This window comes from Anopheles merus, unplaced genomic scaffold (assembly GCF_017562075.2).
Source record: "Anopheles merus strain MAF unplaced genomic scaffold, AmerM5.1 LNR4000012, whole genome shotgun sequence".
NCBI classification, from domain to species: Eukaryota; Metazoa; Arthropoda; class Insecta; order Diptera; family Culicidae; genus Anopheles; species Anopheles merus.
This window is the reverse complement of record NW_024427592.1, coordinates 337,385-361,317: the sequence shown is the minus strand read 5'-3', so window position 1 is coordinate 361,317 and position 23,933 is coordinate 337,385. Positions and strand designations below refer to the sequence as shown.

The 23,933-nt window shown below is 43.1% G+C and overlaps 1 protein-coding gene across 2 annotated transcripts in view; it reads left to right on the top strand.

Moving 5' to 3' along the window:
• Positions 1–23,933, top strand: part of LOC121600935 (probable serine/threonine-protein kinase DDB_G0282963) — a 92,805-nt gene that overhangs the window by 52,120 nt on the left and 16,752 nt on the right. For both annotated transcript variants that reach the window (XM_041929714.1, XM_041929713.1), the window contains exon 4: positions 19,245–22,064. In XM_041929714.1, coding sequence (XP_041785648.1) covers positions 19,245–22,064 — 2,820 coding nt within the window. The remainder of the gene's footprint in view (positions 1–19,244; positions 22,065–23,933) is intronic.

Genomic DNA, 23,933 nt, shown 5'->3' with positions numbered 1-23,933 from the left:
ACGAATCTACTACGATGAGGTAGAAATCTCCATCTAGTGGACCAGCATAGTCCACATGAATGCGCTGCCATGGACCTGCAGCTTTTGGCCAAGGAACGGGGCTTGAGTGAGGGGGTGATCGTGCAACTGCTTGGCACGCGTTACATGTTTTGACCCATTCCGTGATGTCAGCGTCCAAGGATGGCCAATAAAGGTAGCTTCTGGCCAATGCTTTCATCCGTTGTATGCCAGGATGACCGTGGTGTATTTGTTGCAGACATTGCTGTTGTAAAACTCGAGGAATCACCACCCTCTCCCCGAACAAAATACAACCATCAACGGTTGATAAAGCATCCTTACGTGCGAAGAAACGAGACAATTCCCCTGTGTAGGTTGCATTACTGGGCCATCCTTCACGTATGTAATGCACGAGCTTTTGCAGTAGGGGGTCTTTCCGTGTTTCTCTGATAAGGTCTGCAAAATGAAGTGGAGTGTTATGAAGCGCACTTACCACCATTGCTTTGATGTCTATTTCTATGCATGCGATCACGGTGTCTTCTTCAGGTTTGGCTTGTGTGTTGATCAGGCGCGAAAGCAAGTCAGCGTTTCCGAAGTCATCGGTGCGTACATACTCTATGCTGAAATCATACGCTAGAAGAGTGAGTGCGAAACGCTGCAAACGGTTTGCGGTGACGGTCGGGATACCCTTCTTCGAGCCGAAAATATGAAGAAGAGGTCGATGGTCCGTTTGAAGAACAAAACGCCTGCCGAAGATCATTTTATGAAACTTTTTTACAGCGAAGATGATAGCCAAGCCTTCGCGATCGATTTGGCTGTAATGACGCTCTGCTTCACTGAGGGTGCGGGAAGCATGTTGAATTACGCGCATTGCACCTCCAGGATACACGTGGCTAATCGTTGCGCCAAGGCCGATGGACGAAGCGTCTGCAGAAACGATTATCTTCTGCCGTGGATCATAGTGCGTTAGAAGTAGGTCGGACGATAGGAGAGACTTGAACGTTGCGAACGACTTTTTGCATTCTGGCGTCCAGCAGAATGAATTATTTGCCTTAAGCAAATTGTCTAACGGATATCGCAGCTTCCTCATATTCGGGATGAACTTCCCGTAATAATTAATTGCTCCCAGAAATGATCTCACACCGGATATGTCTTTCGGTTCAGGGAGCTTCTTTATAAGCTCGATTTTTGACGGATCTGGTCGTAACCCGTGGCTATCGATCACGTGTCCAAGGTACGTGATTTTCTGCTGTTTAAAAGCACATTTATCGGCTCGTATCGTAAATCCATATTCTTGAAGCCTGTGTAATACTTCTGCCAAATTTGTGTCATGCTCGTGTTCGCTACTTCCTCCTACGATGATATCGTCAAGATATCCTGATACACCCTTAAGCCCTGCGAGCATTGTATCCATAAGTTGCTGGAAGGCAGCAGGAGCAACTTTGATGCCGGGCGGTAGGCGGTTGTAGTGGTACAAGCCTCTATGCGTATTTATGGTAAGTAGCGGTCTGTATTGAGGATCGATTTCGACTTGGAGAAAGGCGTCCGTTAAGTCGATTTTGCTGAACATGGTGCAGTTGGACAGCCTTGAAAATATGTCCTCTGGGAGTGGTAACGGGTAATCATGTGGTCTTAGCGCTTCGTTCAACCCAGTGGAATAATCGCCACATAGCCGAATTTTCCCGTTTGCCTTCTTAACCACTACCACCGGTGCTGCCCATTCAGAAAACTTTACAGGTGTTATTATGCCCAACTTTTCTAGCCTATCAAGCTCTAGATTTACAGGCTCTTGCATAGCGTATGCAACGGGTCTTTTTGGACGAAAGACTGGACGGCAGTTGTCTTTCAGCGTCAAGGTAACCCCTGCCTTTTTACATAGGCCTATTCCTTGAAAGACTGTTGGGAACCGTTCTTGCCATTGCTTCGGCGTGGTAGACGTACCTGTAACGTGGCAGCAAAAACTGTCCATCGGAACCGACCATAGAGCAAACGCGTCGATAACATCAGCACCTAAAAGTAACAAACGCGATTTAGAGACGCGAATCACGGTTTGCTTTGCCTGTCCATTCACTTCGACAGTGCACGGAAACTCTCCTTCCAAGGATAGGTTAGCACCTGAGGCGGTTCTAGCGATTACGGATGGTGCTGCTAACTGGGGACTGCCAATGAGCTTCCACGTTGTGTGATCTATCACAGTAATGTCGGAAGCCGTGTCCAACTGCATACGAACCGGTGTACCATTCATCGTAAGCGACACGAATCTGCGCCGTTGCTGTACACTCTGGACGTTCACTGTCACCATCCTTAATTGTGTTTTACGCTGCTTCCAGGGGCGTTTGCCGGGCTTACGGGATCTTATGGTGTTGCAATAACCTTCTTTGTGGCCCGTCCGGGAACAAGTTGTGCATCGGTGTTGCTTGTACGGGCAATCGCGGCTCCAATGCAACCCTCCGCACGACCAACACGGGGTAGTAGGATTGTCGCGCTTGGGTTGAAACTGACGTGGTGCGCGATGCATTTTTGTGTTTACTGCTAGAACACGCTCTGGTACCGGTGCCTCGATCATTGCGCTATCCTTTTTCAGGTTGATTAACCGATGGCACTCTGAAGAAAGCTGTTGCAAGGTCACGCAGGCCTTGTCCTCAATGCGGGCTAGCAGTCGCGTCCTGATGTCTGCGTCGATCTCGTCTTTCAACCCGCTCACGTACAGCAAACACTTGAACTCTTCCTCGTTCAACTTCTTCAGCTCGAACTCGACACACGCCTTGTTAATTCGACACGCATAGCTGAGATGATCCTCGGTCCGCGTCTTCATGATCTGCAAGCATTTGAACCGCTTGCTCAGCAGCGATTCTTGGGTGTCGAACAGGCATGTAAGTTTTTCCACAGTCTGCTCGAGTGAAAAATCCGGCGGGCGGCTCGGCATGATGAAGCTTAAGTAGCGATCGTGCTCGGATGGTCCCAGTTTGCGCAGCAACAATCGCACTTTGGCTGCGTCGTCGATCCTTGCCGCGTCCTTCTGGAACAGGTCGAGATAGCGTGAAAACCAGCTTTTGAAGGTTATACCAGTCTCCTTGTTGTATTGAAACTCTGAAATGTGGTGAGACAGAGTATCAATTTTTTGTTCAGGCTGCAACGTGGTGGGTGGGGCGCATTGGCTCGGCATGCGCGCGTGAAGAAAATCATTAAGCAGCTGCTGCTGTTGTGCCATTTGCTGTTGAAGCAAATTCATCATTTGCAGCATCGTTGCACTATCCGCACTGCTAATGATGGCTGGTGACGCATTGATTAGCGATGGCGTCGACGTAGGCTGCGATGGCGTCGACGTAGGCTGCGATGGCGGCTGGATTATCATCGGCGGTACTGCTGATGCTCCTTCTCGATGCGCGAAATTTGGCATAGACACGCCTGGTACGCTGGCACGATTTTGCGATTATCGGCGCGGGTCAACGTCCGCAAAAATATCCATCTGGTTTGCGTCGGCTTGCTCCATCCTACGACGCTTGCGACACGGTGGTCCTATGTTTGATACACTTGCACACGTTAAACTGAACACACGTTAAAGTAAATTGTTCTCGTCGCCACTTTTACGTTGCCGTGTGATATGTGGCCGAATAAGTGTTACGACACAACGTAAATTAGATAAGGTACAATAAATAAACTTAATTTATTTCCGCCTTGTTACTGACACCACACCACATTCGTTGCTAGCTGTATCCCGACTGCCGCTCGCATCCCGATCGTGTAACGTGTAACAATCGGGATCGCGGATCGGGACGAATCTCTCGCTAGGACACTCGTGCCCATCAACCGACGAGAGAAAACATCTCGCAGAGAGGGCGCGTGAGTACCCTGCACGTACGCACCCAACAAATAGACACTGCTGTCTACCACTTGCTCACACGTCAGATGGTGTAAGCTACTCTGTCCAATTCAATAACACAATTTTCGCCTTCGATTAGCAACTATCAGTGTTGTGTCTTTGGCTTATCAGGTACTTTATTAAGACACTAATATAACAGTACACATAATAAATATAAACTCACAAGCACAATAAACATTAAAATACTCGGCCGCGCGCCAGCCGTACCGAGCGCCCCGGCCGAGAGCTCCTGTTCGATCGGCCTTCGTGCACACTCTGCCCGGCGCTCGGCACACACTAAGCCTTGCGTGCTTAGTGTGTGCGACAGTGTGCGTGTATACACTGTCGTCTCCCTGGACGTTGACCGGTGGCAGCGTAACTGCCGCGGCAAGTCCAGGGGTCGGCACGCACGGCTGCCCACAACATCTCTCCCTTTATTTATCCGGAGGGGGTCGAACCGACACGCGCATATTCCATTGCGGGAATATCGGTGTGGTGACACTCTCCGGCCGGTCTCATGGTACAGTCGTCAACTCGTACGACTTAACAACATGCCCGTCATGGGTTCAAGCCCCAAATAGACCGTGCCACCATACGTAGGACTGACTATCCTGCTATGGGGGGAAATCAATAAGTCACTGAAAGCCAACCCCACAAGTGGGTTGGCAGGCCTTGACCGACATCGGTTGTTGAGCCAAAGAAGAAGAAGACACCCTCCGGCCATAGATCCTTGACCTGGGGCATTTTTGCGCAAATGCTGCTCCTAAGCTGCGACCCCGCTACCCAGCTACCGCAACGCTGCTACGACGTTGCAGGAAATCTCCCCGTCGGCGACCGTAATGTCCTGCTAGCCTCATCCGGCAGGAGAGCATTTCTCAGCAACTCGTTCCGCACGCTGCTACGCTGCTGCTGGCGATCTCTCCGGCGGCGACCGGTTTGTCCCGCAAGCCCCATCCGGCTGAAGAGCATTTCCCAGCAGCCCGTTATGGCATCCTGTAGCGGTGGTACAATTGCTGCATCAAGCACCCCACACATTTCGCCCTTCACGTCGGAAACAACACGTCGGTGTTGCAACTGGGTACGGAATGCGACCTCCCCCTCTCTCCGACGAATACAACGGCACCAGCGGGGCGGCATGGGACCTCGCCCCCTTCTTCGTTGACACTACAGCAGCAGCGGGCGGCATTGGACCTCACCCCCTCTCCGTCGAACATAATGGCAGCAGCGGGGCGGCATGGAACCTCGCCCCCTCTACGTCTACACAATGGCAGCAGCGGGGCGACATGGGACCTCGCCCCCTCTCCGTTGAACGCAACAGCAGTAGCGGGGCGGCATGGGACCTCGCCCCCCTCTCCGTTGAAACTATGGCAACCGCGGGGCGGCATGGAACCTTGGCCCGGCAATCAGGCTTCGACCTTTTTATTGCCGGCGCTCCCTGGGCCTGCAGCCCGGCGAATCAAACATCGCCGAGTGTGTGTGTGCGGCTGTCCCTTCTCTCTCCATCGCGGGCCACGGTCTTAACGGCGGCGGCGGCAGCGGTCCTTGTCGAACGGCGTCCCACGGTCGCGGAGACCCGTGCCATCGCGATGGCGCCGGCTCCAACCGACGCGCTCGATCGCGATGGCGACCGCGGGTTCTTCTAGGGATCCTCCTTACGCAAGAGGATCCTATCCTCGTCGCCACTGTTGTGTCTTTGGCTTATCAGGTACTTTATTAAGACACTAATATAACAGTACACATAATAAATATAAACTCACAAGCACAATAAACATTAAAATACTCGGCCGCGCGCCAGCCGTACCGAGCGCCCCGGCCGAGAGCTCCTGTTCGATCGGCCTTCGTGCACACTCTGCCCGGCGCTCGGCACACACTAAGCCTTGCGCGAGTTATGATTTCGGGCTCGGAATAAAACAACTAGTCGTGGTTACTGTTGGAAATAGAGTGTTTATTGAAACTTTATGTTGGGTGTAGGAAGGGAATTGGACGGGAATTTGTTGATCAGCATTTCGTCAGAACTGGGTCAACCGATCGACGCGGTCCGCTATTTGCTGCCGGTGCCGTTAACGGTGCAATTTCGGTGGCGGTTGACAACACGTAGAAAAGTGCTGTGTTAACAATTAAGTTTGTTAACTCGCGCTTAGTGTGTGCGTGTACACACTGTCGTCCCCCTCGACGTTGACAGGTGGCAGCGCAACTGCCACGGCAAGTCCAGGGGTCGGCACGCACGGCTGCCCACAACAATCAGATTCGGCATAGTTTGTTTCGTTGGATTTTTTTTTTGCAAAAAGCAAACATTTTCAAACACGTTTCTTTTATTCAAGCAATATGCAGTATAAACCAGACATTTCAATAAATCAAAACATTAATTTTGTTAATTATACAACAACCACAAGAAACCGTGCCGAATCCGACCGTTGTGCAATCGAAGGAGAAAATTGTGTTATTGAATTGGACAGCGTAGCTTACACCATCTGACGTGTGAGCAAATGGTAGACAGCAGTGTCTATTCAAAACGACTATTGTTATAAACAAGTGGATAGTTGTTTATTGGACTAGTAAACGCTTTAACTTCACCATCACTCTCCTGGCAACCGTCGGCATCGTGCGTTAATCACTTCATTCCTACTGGTGTATCTCGTGAAAATGTTTCTCTGCTTGATGGAATGTCGGTAAACGGTTTGCTGCAATTATCTGGCATAAAAAATATACGCGGAAGACAATTGGACCTTCTATTTGCCAATGCTGCCTTCTTGGAGCGCTGCTCCCCCGTCATAGCTTCACCTGTTCCACTCGTCGCGCTAGACAATCATCATCTTGCTCTTGAGACAAGTGTGCTCCTTACTCTCGCCCTGCATCCTCTCAACGAATACCTACGGCTCGTATGTTCAATTTTAGGAAGCTGGACTACCAAAAGCTTCATCGTATTTTAGCCGATACCGATTGGTCCTTTATTGATGCTGACTGTGACATAAATCAAGCTGTAGCAGCGTTTACTAATGTAATCACTTCCACCTTCCCTTCCTGCTGTCCTCTCCTTAAACCCGCTTCTAATCCTAAGTGGTCGAACAGAGCTTTACGTCTATTAAAATCGGACAAAAACCGCGCTCAACGCGTCTACCGTTTAAATAATACTTTACACAATCTTTGTGTATATAAATATGCGGCTAAGGCTTATCGTCTTCTTAATCGCCATCTGTATCGTCGCTACGTCCGGCGTCTTCAAATGCGCCTCACTATTGATCCTGGGTCATTCTTTCGTTTTGCGAACTCTCGGCGAGGCTCTGCTAGCCTTCCATCCACACTATTTCTTGATCTGTCCTCTGCTACGTCCAATCCTGATATATGTAACCTGTTTGCCAAACATTTCTCTAGTGTATTTGTCGATCCCAGTTCTTTTAAGGTTCCTTTGGACGTAGGCCTGTCTTACACGCCCTCTGATGTGATATCATGTAATTCAGTCGTTGTAAGTGAAAGCTTAGTAAAATCCGCTTTATCCAAACTTAAAACTTCGTTTTCACCAGGCCCCGATGGCATCCCTGCCTGTGTTTTGAAAAAATGTGGCAATACCCTCACTCCTATTCTCACTCTTCTTTTTTCTCGCTCGCTTAGTGTAGGGATTTTTCCTAGTCAATGGAAACTAGCTTGGCTTGTTCCCATTTATAAGAAAGGTGACCGCACACTGGCATCAAACTACAGAGGCATTTTTATTATTTGTGCGTGTTCTAAAATCCTCGAGTCAATTGTCCATTTATCTGTAATGCCTTGTGTAAAAAATTATATTTCTACGGAACAACACGGCTTTATGCCCCATCGCTCAGTGTCCACCAACCTAATGTGTTTTTTTGTTGTCTTCTTTATATCATAACCTATCTAGTGCTAAGCAAGTAGACACTGTCTATACCGATTTCAAAGCGACATTTGACAGTATACCTCTATCATTACTTGTTGCTAAGCTTCGAAAACTAGGTTTCGGTGGCTCTATATTGCCGTGGTTCAACTCCTATCTTGAGAATCGTTCATATGTAGTTAAAATCTGTGGCTCTTTCTCTGAATGTTTTCTTAGTTCTTCTTGTGTCCCACAAGGTAGTGTCCTTAGTCCCTTACTGTTCATTCTCTTCCTCAATTTCAAGGAGCACACGGACTATGTCATCAACAAGGCCAACAAAAGTCTTGGTTATATTTGCCGCATGTCCACTGAAATTCGTGATCCTTTTTGTCTTAAGTCCCTTTATTGTTGTTGGGTCCGTTCCGTACTAGAATATGCCTATGTCATCTGGTCTCCTGTCCAACTATCTCTGCTTCAAAGTATTGAGAGGATCCAGAGACGTTTTACAAGGATCGTATTTCGTAGGTCGCTGGGTCATCACTCTATTCCGCTTCCTTCGTATGACGATAGATGCACTCTATTAGGCCTTGCCAAGTTGGAACACCGCCTCTCGGTCGCTCAGGCTTCTTACGTTGCTGGCATATTGCTCAATACGATTGATAATCCTTCACTTCTGTCGCGCTTACATTTGTATGCACCTTGTCGCACCTTACGTTATCGTTTTCGTCTCCAGTTACCTATATGTCGTACACGTGTTGCTCGCAATGAGTCTTTTGTAAGAGCTATGTCTTCTTTTAATAGTACTTCAGATCTGTTCGATTTTAACCTATCCTATCCTGTCTACCGATCCCGTCTTCGCTCCTTTTCCGTACCATAAACTCCTTCCTACTCCTTCGTGAATAATTGTATACTATAGTCAGTAAGCACTATTGCTGTAACCCAACGTGGCTGAGCAATTAATAAAATAAAGATAAATAAAAATAAATAAAAATAAATGTAAATATGGGACATTCTTAAACAAATCAAACTTTCTAGAAATGTTTTTAAGCTCGTTTTTATTATTTTCCCTATCCCTCAAACGATGCACAATCTTTTATAGCTGTCCTGACATTGCGTAAGTCTCGAAGATTTGTGGCATAGTCCTCTAACCGGGCCAATTTAACTAGTCTTTATAACAGAGATGTCAAACTGATAGCTCGCGGGCCAAATGTGGGCCGCATTGGGCAAGGTCTTTTGATGATTATGATCAGTCCCACCTCTTTGCCCGACAATGGATTGAGAGGAACGAATGCATCACTAGAATATTCTAATCAATAAGACATTCTTCATTGATAAATAATTTAAAACAAAGAAAACAACCAGTACGTATTAAATCAGGGAGTTACAGTACCATATATAAAAGTTCGAAAAGAGCCGCAGCCTACAACATAGTTGGCCACTTAAGGCTTTTAGACTAATTCCAAACCATACACATGAGGTCATAATGATCTGATCTCGTCTCGCGCTCGTGTCTCAATTAATTGTCGACTCTTTCTTATTTATTTCAATAAAAAATAGATAAAAAATCAAATAAATAAGAAAATATATCATCATCATCATCACAAGTGACTGCAGTGTAACTAATGAGACAGGCAGTGCAGTGTAACTAATGAGACAACATAAATCCTTTCTCTCAAATATCCTGGTAGATGTTCATGAAGGAGTTTGTATATGAAAATCATTGTTAAATACAATATTCTTTGCCTCATTGACATCCTTTGCAAAATATTGAGTATTGTCTCCAATCACATATACCGCTCACAAAATAGCACCGCTCTTATAGCTTTATTCTGTGTCTTTTCAAAACGTGACATTTGTGCTTCAGAAACCATAAATAATACAGTCGGACAAAAGTTAATATGTGAACCAATTAATGAATTATACAGTTGAATTTTACCCTCCAAATTGAGATTATTCCGAAGCCTTGTGAGCACGTTACATTTGCTGACAATCTTCTTAATAACTGTATCAATATAAGCAGTGAAGCGTAGCCTATCATCTACTATTTCACCCAAATATTTGATTCTGACGTAACAGCTATGGATTCTCCATCCAATCGAATATCAACTTGTTTATGCAATCGTCTATTTGTCATGACCAACATTTTAGTTTTGCTTGCTTACTTGCTTATCCGGCGCTACAACCGCTTTGTGGTCTTGGTCTGCCTCAGGAGTGTCCGAAATCGCTCACGGTCTCGCGCCTTCGTCTGCCAGTCCGTTATCCCGGCCTTAATGGCGGACGCCTTCACGCCATCTTGCCACCTCAATTTGGGCCTACCACGCCTCTTCTGTCCTTGTGGACGGCCTACAAAGACTTTACGGGCTGGGTCGTCCGTTTTCATGCATACAACATGGCCAGCCTACCGGAGCCTGGCGAGCTTGATACGCTGTACGACAAGGAGGTCGCCGTACATCCCGTATAGCTCGTCATTATAGCGGCTCCTCCATTGTCCTTCCACACATACGGGGCCAAGTATCCTTCTGAGCATCTTCCTCTCGAACGCGGCTAAGAGGGTTTCGTCAGATTTGGACAGTTTCCATGTCTCAGAGGCGTATGTGAGTACTGGTACTATATAGGTACTATACAGTCCCAGCTTCGTCGGTTGCGACAGGTTCTTTGAGGTGAACTGATTTTTCAGGCTGTAGAATGACCGGTTGGCAGCCAGCATTCTTGCGCGCAACTCAGCTTCCATGCTGTTGTCGTTGCTGACCTTTAACCCCAGACAGGTGAAAGTGCGTTCACCTATCTGTACATCACGCCTACGTAGATTCTGATTATTTATTGGTAGGCCCGCTGATGTTGCCACCATCAGTTTGGTCTTTGCCTCGTTTATCTGCAATCCGAGGCTCTCTGCCGCCTGCTCGAACCAGTCCCTACAAACAACGAGCGGGATATTTTATCATGGTGTGTGTAAAAACCTAGAGTTAAGCGGAGAATCGGTGTGAAATACACGGAGGCGAGAGCGCGTTTTGGTTTCAACACAGTTTTGGCACTAATACAGTTACACATGTGGAAATGTGTGCGTTCATTTTCGGCCAGCTCGCTCAGTTTGATCTGCTCGCAGCGCTGTGCTGATGTCGGTGTCTCGCTTGCACTGCTGTACCGAAAGTTCCCCTGTGTGCTCTCGTTCTTGCTACCACACGAAATCGTCAGTACAGCTCAAGGATCGGCAGTGAGCGGCCGCTCGTGTGTCAGCCTAAGTCCTGGACGATTGGTGTTATGATTTTGTTAAGTGTTCAAGTGTTGTGCAGCTTCAAATAAAACTGCGCGAATGATTCGTAATGCATGTTATGTACATCGCGCAGCTTCATTTCGTACCTTTTCTACAGTAATCAACGTGTACAAAAGGATCTACGCAGATATTCGGCCACTTCAACATTTGCGTCGATGCAGCGATGAATGTTATTTTAGTTTGATATTGTGTATGTAAATGTGTGAAATCGTGTAAAGTTATGTAAATGTTTCAATAAAGTGATGAAAAAAAGATCTAAACGTGTTTGTTTTTTTTTGTTTAGCTTTAGATAACAAAAAAATACGCAGCGAGTGTGAGCGATCGCTGAACGAAAGAAACGCACACAGCGCAACACGAAAGAAACAAACACAAGCACACGAAAGGATTGAGAGAGCGCACCGTGTATTTTATATGGGAGCGGGAGAGAACCGTGGTACCCGTTCCTGCCCCCTTTTTTAAGCCTAGGAAATCTTCCATCGGCTTGACTCTAGGTTTTTACGCACACCATGATAAAAATTACCCGCTCTTTGTCCGTAGGGGTTTCACATGAGTGATTCTTTCTATAACCCGATTTATCTGGAATAAGAAGATTATTCTCATTCAAATGTTGTAAAATTTGATCCCTACAAACAACGAGCGGGATATTTTATCATGGTGTGTGTAAAAACCTAGAGTTAAGCGGAGAATCGGTGTGAAATACACGGAGGCGAGAGCGCGTTTTGGTTTCAACACAGTTTTGGCACTAATACAGTTACACATGTGGAAATGTGTGCGTTCATTTTCGGCCAGCTCGCTCAGTTTGATCTGCTCACAGCGCTGTGCTGATGTCGGTGTCTCGCTTGCACTGCTGCACCGAAAGTTCCTCTGTGTGCTCTCGTTCTTGCTACCACACTAAATCGTCAGTACAGCTCAAGGATCGGCAGCGAGCGGCCGCACGTGCGTCAGCCTAAGTCCTGGACGATTGATGTTATGATTTTGTAAAGTGTTCAAGTGTTCAAGTGTTGTGCGAATTCAAATGAAGCTGCGCGAATGATTCGTAATGCATGTTATGTACATCGCGCAGCTTCATTTCGTACCTTTTTTACAGTAATCAACGTGTACAAAAGGATCTACGCAGATATTCAGCCATTTTAACGTTTGCATCGATGGAGTGATCAATTTTATTTTAGTCAAATATTGTGTATCAACTTACGTAAATGTGTGAAATCGTGTAAAGTTAAAATGTAAATGTTTCAATAAAGTGATGAAAAAAAATCTACGCGTGTTTACGTTTTTGTTTAGCTTTAGATAACAAAAAAATACGCAGCGAGTGTGAGCGATCGCTGAACGAAAGAAACGCACACAGCGCAACACGAAAGAAACAAACACAAGCCCACGAAAGGATGCTCGCGTATGGGCGCGAGCATTGAGAGAGCGCACCGTGTATTTTACATGGGAGCGGGAGAGAACCGTGATACCCGTTCCCGCCCCCTTTTTTAAGCCTAGAAAATCTTCCATCGGCTTAAATCTAGGTTTTTACGCACACCATGATAAAAATTACCCGCTCTTTGTCCGTAGGGGATCTTTAATTTTTTCCAATACATGTAATTTGTTAATAGGACGAAATTCATCAGCTTTGTAAATACCGGGAACTTTTACTATTGGAACTAAAGTTGTCTCAGTCCAAGACTCAAGAAATTTACCTGAGGCTAATGATTGATTTATAATCCCTAACAATTCACCTATAATAACATCGAAGCAATAACGAATAACGAAAACTCAATGAACTTCACGGAAATGAAACTGTTAATCTGAATGTTGTATTGTATGTTAATCTGACATGTATCGAGGTAAAATAAAACTTTGGTCGAAGCGGATTTTTCAACACTTGGTCGTCCAGCCGATCATAGAAACCCAGAAGAGGTTTCCCTTACTGGAAACGTTGGAATTTAGAAGCCGTACTTTGGGAAGGGGGACATCACTAAACTCTTGAAATAAGTTGAAAAGCAGCGTCCTATCTTGACTGTCCGAACGAATCTGACTGCCATGGTCGGAATTGGTTTTATTTATACTCAATAGGTTTCGTACATTTGGTTTTGGAATGTGTTTTTGTCTCAATTAAAGGTTATTGATATGAGGTGCAGTTTATACATTGTATCGGAGTGAGGTGTCTGTCATTATGTGCCTATGCTGAGCTTTTAGTGTTTTTACGAAGGTTCTGGAAAGTATGAACTGTTCTAGCTAAAGCACGGGTGCGTTCGTCGATCTTTGCCTACACTGCGCTTTTAGCAATAAGTTGCTATGCGTTCTCTGTTTGTCCACTTGCTGCAGTAACGCTTGAATTGCTTGTGTTGCGCGTTTCGGTTGTTTTCGATAAATGTATCTCGATGGTTTCTTTCTATGGACGGTATGGTCTGGGTATGTTTCTATGGTGTGGATTGATTTGCTGATGTAATATAATGAATGAGTTACAATAGTGTGATTTGACTTTCCGAATTGTGTTACAATGTGCCTATAGCTGATAGTGTGTATTATAATGAGTTCTGTATTATAGATATGCTACACACTAATGATGTGCTGTATGGAGCGCACCCACGACTCCGAGTCCGGAGTCTGGCTTTTTTGTTTACTAGATGCCTGTAAATTTTCTAACGTTATGACTATAGTTTCATGATCAGAAATATTGATTATCGATTCGGTCCTAGCTTTTACTGAGTGATTTTTACAAAATACGTGATCGATCAATGTTCGCGATTGATATGTTTTTCTCGTTGGTTCGTTTATGAGCTGCATTAACCCCCATGAATTCATGACGTTTTTTAACTGCCTTGAGTCCAGTCAATGTTCATATCACCAACTATGACATTTATTTTTTCTAGACTTAGCAACTGCTCCAGCCAATTATCCAGTTCATTTAAAAGTAACGCATCACTTGCATCTGGTGAATGATAGATTACTCCAAATCTGTATTTCTTCATTCCTGACTCTACTGTCAGTCCAAAACACCAGAATTATCGGGTTTCTTATATATACCGCCACTCCACCTGTATGATGAGAATATGACAATCAAAAACATGCATCATATTCGGGGATATAATACTGGTTAAATGTTTCTTTAACCACTATAACCAGTTTCTGGTTAAAGAAACAACTCTTCGACCAGTTTCTGTAACGAATACTTACAAAGGCTGTATTTCTTCGACCATATCTCTTAGTTTAATATAGTTAGTTGACAGTCCAGCTACATTTACATATGGCTTTTGGTTATAAATTGTTCTTAGAAGAACTCAATTGCTGCTGAAACATTTCCTTCCTTTTTTGAAGGAGCTTTTAAAAATGTTGGACATTCTCTACTCAAAACTGAGTGGGAAGTAGTGAGTCCAGTATTGTATTTCTAATTCATACTAATACAGTTGACGCTACTATCGAGGTACACTGTTTTGAAGGGTGTTTTTCACTACATTTTGAGTATTTTTCTTCATTTTCACAGCTTGTGCTTTTGTATCGAAATAACCTACTTTTGAAACAATGTATTATATGAAATGATTCCTGGACTTTGGAACAGTCGAAACCCATAATTTTTTGTTTCTTTTTGATCATTCGCTGCCCAGCTTCACCATCAATTTCGACCAATACATTATATTTAAATATAGAATTCTGATACCAGCCTCTAACGCCCATATGCTTAGCCTGAATATTGTCATTTTACGATTTTATGAGGTCAAATATCCATTTGAATATTTTTCGCTTGTACCGATTACTCTAACCGTTTTTGCTGGTTGAGTTGTTGCATATTCGTGCCCTAATTGTGACGTAATAGTGTGTTTTTTCTAGTTCATCATTAGACGCACATTGAACTATTAATTGCCTATCTTTTCCATTTATTAGTCTCATGATCTTATGGTCTTTTCGGTTTAAATTTATCTTTAAATACTCCCTTGTTTTCTCACAACTTTGATTTTGGTTGGGCACAATCACGCTAGCCTTTTTTAGGAGTATCTTGTCGCTGCTCGCTATGAAAAATCAGATTTCCAAATTCTCGGTCTACACACTTTTTTTGTTGTTGCGCACTGTAGCACATTCGTTTTGTGTGCCGGTGTACAAACCGCCCTTAAGCTCTTGTTCATTGCGTGTTGGTGTATTTCCCACACAAATTCTTTCGTTCGATATCACAGCTATTCGATATCACAGGTTTATTCATTCCTTCGACCGCGAACTATCTCTACTTTCGATCAAAGTGCACATTTTTTGTTTAACATTTTTAACCGCATTGACAAAGTCATCGCGGAGTTTTGTAATTCCAGTCTCAATTGTATTATTAAAACACTTCTTCAGAGATTCGACCTTTTCGTTTAGCAGATCTGAAATATTATCCTGGTTGAGTGTGCAACATACCTCAGACTTAAAAAAAACACACACTCACTTTCTTCAACCAAATGGACCAAATTCTTGGTTAGTGGTGTGCATGTGCTGTGGAATCTACCGCCGCGTACCCCATCATACTTAACAAGATTGTCACTAAGCATTACAGACTTAGAGCACTTAGAGCACTCCATCCTGGTACTCATACAGCTACATTAAATCTGTACAATCATGCATAAGTGAAGTTTGCGCCGGTATTATCACTCTTAACGATGCTACTATTAAAATGTAAATATTACCCAATACCTCCAACACAAAACACAATCGACAATTTACTAGCTTACCACATCTAATTAAATAACACATAAGAAATAGATTGTGGCTTAACTTGGTCAATATCATAGAAAAAATAATTGAAAACGGGCAACACGCACTGCACTGTCATCAACCACACACAAACATGCAAATATTTGGTTTGGCCCCCGCTCGCTTGAGCCTAAATTTATTTGTAGAGGCATGTCTGCTTCAATAGTACACGTCAGTTAATCCCAAATTCCAGAAATATGAAGTGATTTTCATCTTCGTAGGTTTCTACATGAATTGTCAGACCATGCATCGTCATAAACCTTGTCGTTTTTTTTTCTATATGCATGTATGCATAAAAAAGATAAAAATTGCAAAAACTGTTTTAGTTCCCTCTATGCTGTCCTCTCCTTTCTCCCCCTCCCTATCCTGCGTGGTCTAATCAAACCTTAAGAGCACTTAGAGCAGATAAAAATCGTAAACTACGTTTATATCGGCGACAACGTACTTCATATTGTTTGCGTATATACAAATATGCAGCTAGTGCGTATCGCTCTTATAACCGGTGGCGTCACAACGCATTCTTAATTAGGCTCCAAGATCGCTTCTCGATGCATCCGAGAGCTTTTTGGCGGTACTGTAATGCCAGGGTAAACCCTAATACTATTCCTTCCCAACTTTCCTTGGACGGCGAGTCTGCCAGTTCTCCCGATGACCAATGTAATTTATTTGCCAAACACTTCGCAAGCGTATTCGTTGACCCAACTACTTGTCCCTTGTCTTTGTCAGATGGCCTCACCCATACACCATCAAATATCATTCCTTCTTTTGATGTCGCAATAGATGAGGATGTTGTTGCTATGGCTATATCTAAGCTAAAGGTCTCTTTCTCTCCAGGTCCCGATGGTATTCCTTCATCTGTGATTAAAAAATGCGTATTGATTTTTGTCCCACTACTGTATCGTTTATTTAGAAAGTCGTTAAATTCCGGTTCCTTTCCAATGTTATGGAAATGTGCATGGCTAGTGCCTGTACATAAGAAAGGCGAAAGAACGAATGCCAAAAATTATCGCGGGGTGTCATTACTTTGTGCTTCGGCCAAGATTTTCGAATATGTTATTCACTTCTCATTCCTTAAGCGTGTAGTGCATTATATTTCACCTCACCAGCATGGCTTCATGCCCAAACGATCGACCTCGTCTAATCTCATGTCCCTAGTTTCGTTCATTTTCAACAACATGGCTTCTGGTCGTCAAGTGGACACGATTTATACTGATTTCAAGGCAGCATTGGATAGCGTTCCTATCAATTTGTTATTGGCCAAATTTGCTAAACTGGGATTTAATGAATCTATGGTCGCCTGGTTGAAGTCCTATCTAGTTGGAAGATCTTACCGAGTCCGTGTCGTAAATTGTCTATCAAACCGCTTTGTGGGCCTGTCTGGTGTTCCGCAAGGGAGCGTTTTAAGCCCCCTTTTGTTTGTCTTGTTTGTAAATGACTGTGTAAATGTGCTTCCCCCCGATGGTCTTCTTATGTATGCGGATGACCTAAAAATTTTCTTTCCTGTCTCTTCTTCTGAGGATTGTTGTGAACTTCAAAATGTACTATCCTCTTTCTCTGTTTGGTGTGAACATAATGGCTTGCGTCTTTGTCCACTAAAATGCAACACCATCTCGTTTGGTCGGTCCACCCGTAAGGTACTTTGGAACTACACGTTGAGAGATATTCCTATCAATCGTGTAACTTCCGTCAAAGATCTTGGCGTCTGGTTGGATGAAAAGCTTACGTTCAAAGACCATATCGACTTTGTCACAAGCAAAGCTTACCGTACTTTGGGCCTTATTACTCGTCTGTCTCATTTTATCCGTGATCCCTTGTGTCTCAAGTCTCTCTATTGTTGCTGGGTACGCCCCATTCTCGATTACGCTTGTGTGGTTTGGTCCCCCAATAATGTGCAGGATATTGCTAGATTGGAAGGTGTTCAACGCAAATTTACACGACTTGCCACGAGGCGTTTTCTTTCGGGTCATGATAATGCAGTGATCCCGTCTTATCCACATCGTTGTCGACTCTTGGGTCTGGACTCGATAAAAACTCGCCACTCGCACTTGCAAGCTTGTTTCATTGCCAGCGTCATCCTTAATGAGCTTGATGTTCCTTATCTCTTATCTGCCATTTCCTTTTATGCCCCTTCCCGCCATCTTCGCAATAGACCACCTCTCTATATTCCCACCCGGCTAACTCGATATGGGCAAAATGACCCATTCCTTAAAGCTCAGATTGCATTTAATTCATACTATCATTTGTTCGATTTTAACACTCCTTTATCCCTCTTCCGTTCTCGTCTTCACTCTTCCTCATCCTTATCCTTTCCTTAGTAATTAAGAAACATTGTAAAGCCCTCGAGGCGGACATTTGTAGAAATAAATAAATAACTAAATAACTAAATAACTAGTCGTACAAGAAAAATCAAACATGCTTATTTTAATGAAACTGAGCTTTCAATTCGGCAAAATTTCAATAAAATGGCAAAAAATCAATCTAAATTATGTTGTACCCTTTCCGATGATTCAATTTGTTAGCAACAAGTATTTGATGAAAAAATTTTAACAGAAACTACTCACGATTTAGTTTCAACCTCATTCTATATCGTTAATGTCTCACTCATATGTATGTAATTTAGGAATATTTGTTTTTGTTAAACCATCAATAAAGGCACTTGGTGACCAATTAAGCAATTTGTATAAGAAAAAGACTTGAACAAAGTAACAAAATCAATCATCCAATAGGAATTAAAAACGTAAACTCTCTCGCTTTTTTGAAAATGTGAAAATGAAGATCTGAATTGGACTGAACGACCTGTTGTAATTTATGGACTAAAGACAGCATCAAAAGTAAGAATTCGTTACTTTAATTCCAGCTCAAAAATATTGATAATCAAAATGACATCAATATCAACTTTACTTTACAAAATTTACTGATCTGTATTGGAACTAACGCGTTAGTCATGGCCAGTTTTGCACATTAATTTTGCGTACTGAATCTTGTTAGTTGCGATAAAACTATGCAAATGTTGGAAATATCAGAAGCCTATGATCAATTGAAAATAGTCTGCTGCAGATATTTTTTATGCTTTTTTACGTAAAAGAATTAATGTAACAATCATTTCAAAATGAAATGAATAGATCTGCTAACGAGCTGATTTTTGTATCATAAAATATTATGTAAAAACTAGGCTGCGGCCCGAGCTACTATTTTCAGTTGCATTTTGGCCCTCTGGGTCAAATGGGTTTGACATAGCTGGTCTAGAACATGTTGCGACAAAATGATTCTTATGTGGAAAACTTAATACACTCGTGAAACTTCTAATAATCGATTGTCGATATCCTCGCGGGCTGCATCAAAAATAGACGTGGACCGCCAGTTTGACATACCTGACTTAGAGGATGCTCCAGATTCATATTTTGCTTCCGTTTATATTTTTTATATTATATTTTTAGACCATCAAAAAAGATACCTAACCTAACCTAAACCTAACTATTACATCCAATTCAATTATTAATATAACAATTAAATAACTTCTATGATTAACACCTAAACTAAGGCCATGTAACAAAACTATATTCATTCTCTTACCGTTTCAGTGTGGCAACATCAACAGGGCGAAATTTTCCGATTGGAGTTATGCAAGATGCAGATGCTGTAGCTAACATTACTGCAAATACGACGAATTTAATAAGTATAAACATCAACGGTACAGGCCCTGGTGCTAACGTAGCTGAGATTGGCAGCACCGATAGTAGCATAGGTGCTCAGAGTGTAGCCACAATTACCAATGAAGATCCATCATACTTAACGGGCTTGTCAAACAATCGTGCTAACGGAAATGAACAAATTAGATTGTCAAGTGGAGGAGATAGGCATGACGATGATACAAACGAGAACCCGTCTATGACAATTTATAATTTTCATTCTTCAAATAGTTTTCAACAAAGTGAAACAGAAGCCAACAATGGTGGCATGATTGATGGAAACGTAAAAGTAGTTAGTAATCATCATTGTACCGGAAACAACACAATTTCCTTTAACAGTGGGGAATCCGATTTATGTATGAATGGTAGTTGCGCGTTAAACATTAATGCCCATCACTGTAATTTCTCACATCGGAAAACTACAATGCCTTTCGTTAATACTAATTGTGGTGAGGCTAGTAGAACAGGAGTGAATGTGACGGCGATAAAAAACGAGAATTGTTCTTCCATATCCATGTTTCATAAGTCAAATCATTTACCAGATAGTGTTGATAACCTTTTCGACTCTACTTATCAAAGTAATTGTCAGTCCACGGTCGTAGCTGATAATTGTGGTGACGAAAATCCACATTTAACCTCTACTTCAGAATCGTCAGTTTCACAGTCATTTATGCATTCCGTCCCAGTACCAGCCATGTTCAATGACGATATGATAAACGAAACAAAGTTCAGAGGCTCCATGGAATCTGATGTGATTAAAAATCGACTAATTTGTAAAAAATATCATCGCACAATTCCACGTCATTTTTCGGTAGTTGATCCGATTATAAATCCCATCAAGGCTAATAGCAACGTTACAGCTTCAGCTAATATTTCAACAGCCGAAAAAAAATCTTCTGTATCCTCAGATTCATATACTTCGGTGCAGCAAGTGCATCGTATGTCAGAAGATACGAAAGATAAACCAATCTCCCAGCGAATGTCTACACAAGTAGGAAGCATAACAAATGGACACAATCTACTACTGGCAACAGGCACTACAAACAATGTTCCAGTAAATCGGAAAGTCTGCCAATGTCCAGTGCAACATAAAGCTTTACCGGGTTACCAATCAATTGCACCTGGAATGTCTTTGGGATCATCATTAGGTTCAGGTGATGGTACTTATCGTAGTATACATTCTAGAGGCGATGCATGTAACAAAGAAGTATCCATGGCCAGTGATCCTCTTATTGTTTCAAACATTAACACGTGTTTCAAACGAAATAATAACAATCCAGGAAGTGTGATAAAGGATAATTTTGTTGGTGACAAGACTCCGCTTAAGAAAGACCATGAAACAAGTCTAACAACCCAGCGATATCACGAAAAACAGTATCGTAAAACAGCTATACCTCCGGGTGAAAACATGGCCAAATCCAAGCAGAAAAACAATAATCATCATTCATACTTATCCCAATCAGATAAGACTTCACATATTGTTTCTACGGAATATAAGGGTCCCACGCAACTGCCATCAAATGAGATAATATCGACACGTTTGAAAACTTCTACTGGATTCGATAGCGATGATTACCCACACTCCGGATTGAAGCAAATACCGTTAAACACAAAAATGAATAATGACACTAGCGCCAATTTGCACAGCAATCCAATTCTTCCTCCAAAAGCTAAGAAACAGCAACATCAACAGCATCATTCCATGAATACTTTTAATAACAAAAAACTAGCTAACGCAAATCTACGCAACAGCAGTTCCATTTTACAACTGAAAACAATTGCAACTTCAGAAAATATGAATAATGGTAAATCCAGTAGGGAACATGAGTTACGAGAACTTCAAAAGTCTCTTATTCATGTGACCCATGACGTAGAAACAGAGCTGAAGAATTGCAGTAATGGTAATAGTTTGTTAAATGGATTTTCAAATACATTACCTAGACATTCGTTTACTGCTGTCCGTAACTACGAACGGAAACAACGCAACGATAATATACTCTCGCATAGTTTCGGTAGAGGATCGAAATCGAACCGAATTGTTGGTATCGGGAAAGGATTGTTACATGAAAAAACAGCTTTCGATTGTAATACGCTGCCGAAGAACACCTCGAATAATAATGGGCGCAAGACAAGTCTCGTTACGGAGGCGGTCAATCATATACCCTCTGTTATAAACATACCCGTTACATCACACACGACAACGTCCTATTTCAGAAATATAAACTCTAATAATAGTTCTTTAAACAACTGTGGCTCCGTTAATTTTCCAACAGCAGTAGCGGAGAGTAGCAACAACAGCGTTTTGCAAATTACTAGCCAAAGTTCGATTGAAACCACAGTAATATCTACAAACACTGATGGAGCCATTAATGGGGATGGAGAGACCAACTGTAATAGTATGAAACCACCCATCTTTCTACCATTGCCAGTACTGATGACAACAATCACAAACTGTGCCAACCCCAGGGAACACGTGCTACCCAACGATAACAGTGTTGACGAGGACTATTTGAGTGAATGTGAAAATTGCAAATCTTCTGCTAATAATATGCGCTATTATCTGGATTTAGAAGATGGTAGCAAAACGTGTGTTCCCATGCAAGAAACGATGACATTGCAGAGGAAAATGCCGGACTCTGCAGAGGAGGAGCAGCAAAACTACTATCGTGTATCTTCAACCCTACCAACTAACACTAGCAAAAGAAATGTACCGTAAGTGCGAATTTTAACTGAACATAGTTATTTGTAAAATTTTGGCAGATTTTTTAAATTTTACATTACAGTGGAGCGCCGTTTATCCGGGCTTCTCGGGACTTGACCTCGCCCGGATATGCGAATAACTATGAGTCAAATAATATATTTTATCACCAATTCATGTTTCATTTTTGGAAAATTATTTTTGATAAAAATAACCCAGTTTTTATCAACTTCATGTTTTCCTAATGATAATATTTGTTAATTCCCATGAATTATAGTGTTTGTAGTTATGACAATGTGCTCTGATAACCTTTTTTTTTTCAAACTACTCCTCAGAACGTCACATTATTATTATTATTTATTTAATCTTCAACGGGCCGTATGGCCTAATTAAGATGTAACAGCTCAATTGAGAAAAAAAAAACATAGCAAAAATTAGATTTACATCGCAATTCACTGCGGCCACGGCAAAAGCCGGAGACGTTCCTTGAAGCACTGAGTTGAGATGTCGAAGTCGAAGCAATCCGAGACAGTGTTGAAGACAGCCGACATGCGGAACATAGGGTCAGACCGACCAGCACTGGAACGGGGTTGAGCGAGCCGTAGAGTTTCTCTAGACCTAAGTGTTCGGGATGGTGCATAGATATCAACTCGATGCAACAAAGGCGATGAGTCGTCACTTTTGCATTGTACTGTCATTTCTCAACAGCACGGATAAACGGACAGCCGGATAAAAGGTACCCGGATAAACGGCGCTCCATTGTACTTATTTACTTACTTACTTATCCGGTTCTACAATTGCTTTGTTGTATTGACATGCCTCAGGATTGTCCGAAACCACTCACGGTCTAGCGCCTTTGTCTGCCAGTTCGTTATCCCGGCCATAATGGCGGACGCCTCCGCGCCATCCTGCCACCTCAATTCTCTGTCCTTATGGACGGCCTAAAGACTTTACAGGCTGGGTCGTCCGTTTCCATGCGTACAACATGGCCAGTCCACCGGAGCCTGGCGAACTTGATACGCTACACGACAGTGAGGTCCACGTATATCTCGTATAGCTCGTCATTATAGCGGCTCCTCCATTGTCCTTACACATACGGGGCTAAGTATCTTTCGGAGCATCTTCCTCTCGAACGCGGCCAAGAGGGTTTCGTCAGATTTGGACAGTTTCCATGTCAGAGGCGTATGTGAGTACCGGTACTATATAGGTACTATACAGTCCCAGCTTCGTCCGTCGCGACAGGTTCTTTGAGGTGAACTGATTTTTCAGGCTGTAGAATGACCGGTTGGCAGCCAGCATTCTTGCGCGCAACTCAGCTTCCATGCTGTTGTCGTTGCTGACCTTTAACCCCAGATAGGTGAATTCTGGGGCGATTTCGAAAGTGAATTCTCTAGTGCCAGGTTGAATAGGCAAGCCCGTCCCCCTGGTGCAGACCCTTGGTGGTAGCAAAAGGTCCTGAGAGTTTTCCATCCACCCTCACCTGGCAAGTGACGTTGGTCATAGTCATTCTAACTAGCCGTATCAATTTGGCCAGGATTCCAAAAGAGCTCATAGCGTCATACAGTTTTACCCTAGCTATACTATCATATGCGGCTTTGAAGTCAATGAAGAGATGGTATCAATGGAAACGTCAAACGCCTTGTATCTGGTCGAAGATTCTTTGCGCTCCAGAAAGTTTTCAATATTATTCAGTGAAAACACCTTTCCTGCACAACCTGTCTGCTTGCGCAGTGGATCCAAGAACCTGGTTTTCATTTACAATCAGATCACCCACCTACAATCACCTGGGAACGATTCCTGGCCTACAATCAAAACATCGCTTCAAGATTCACTGTACCACAAACAATGGCCGGTATCTGTTCCGCCTGTGCCAATGATATCGT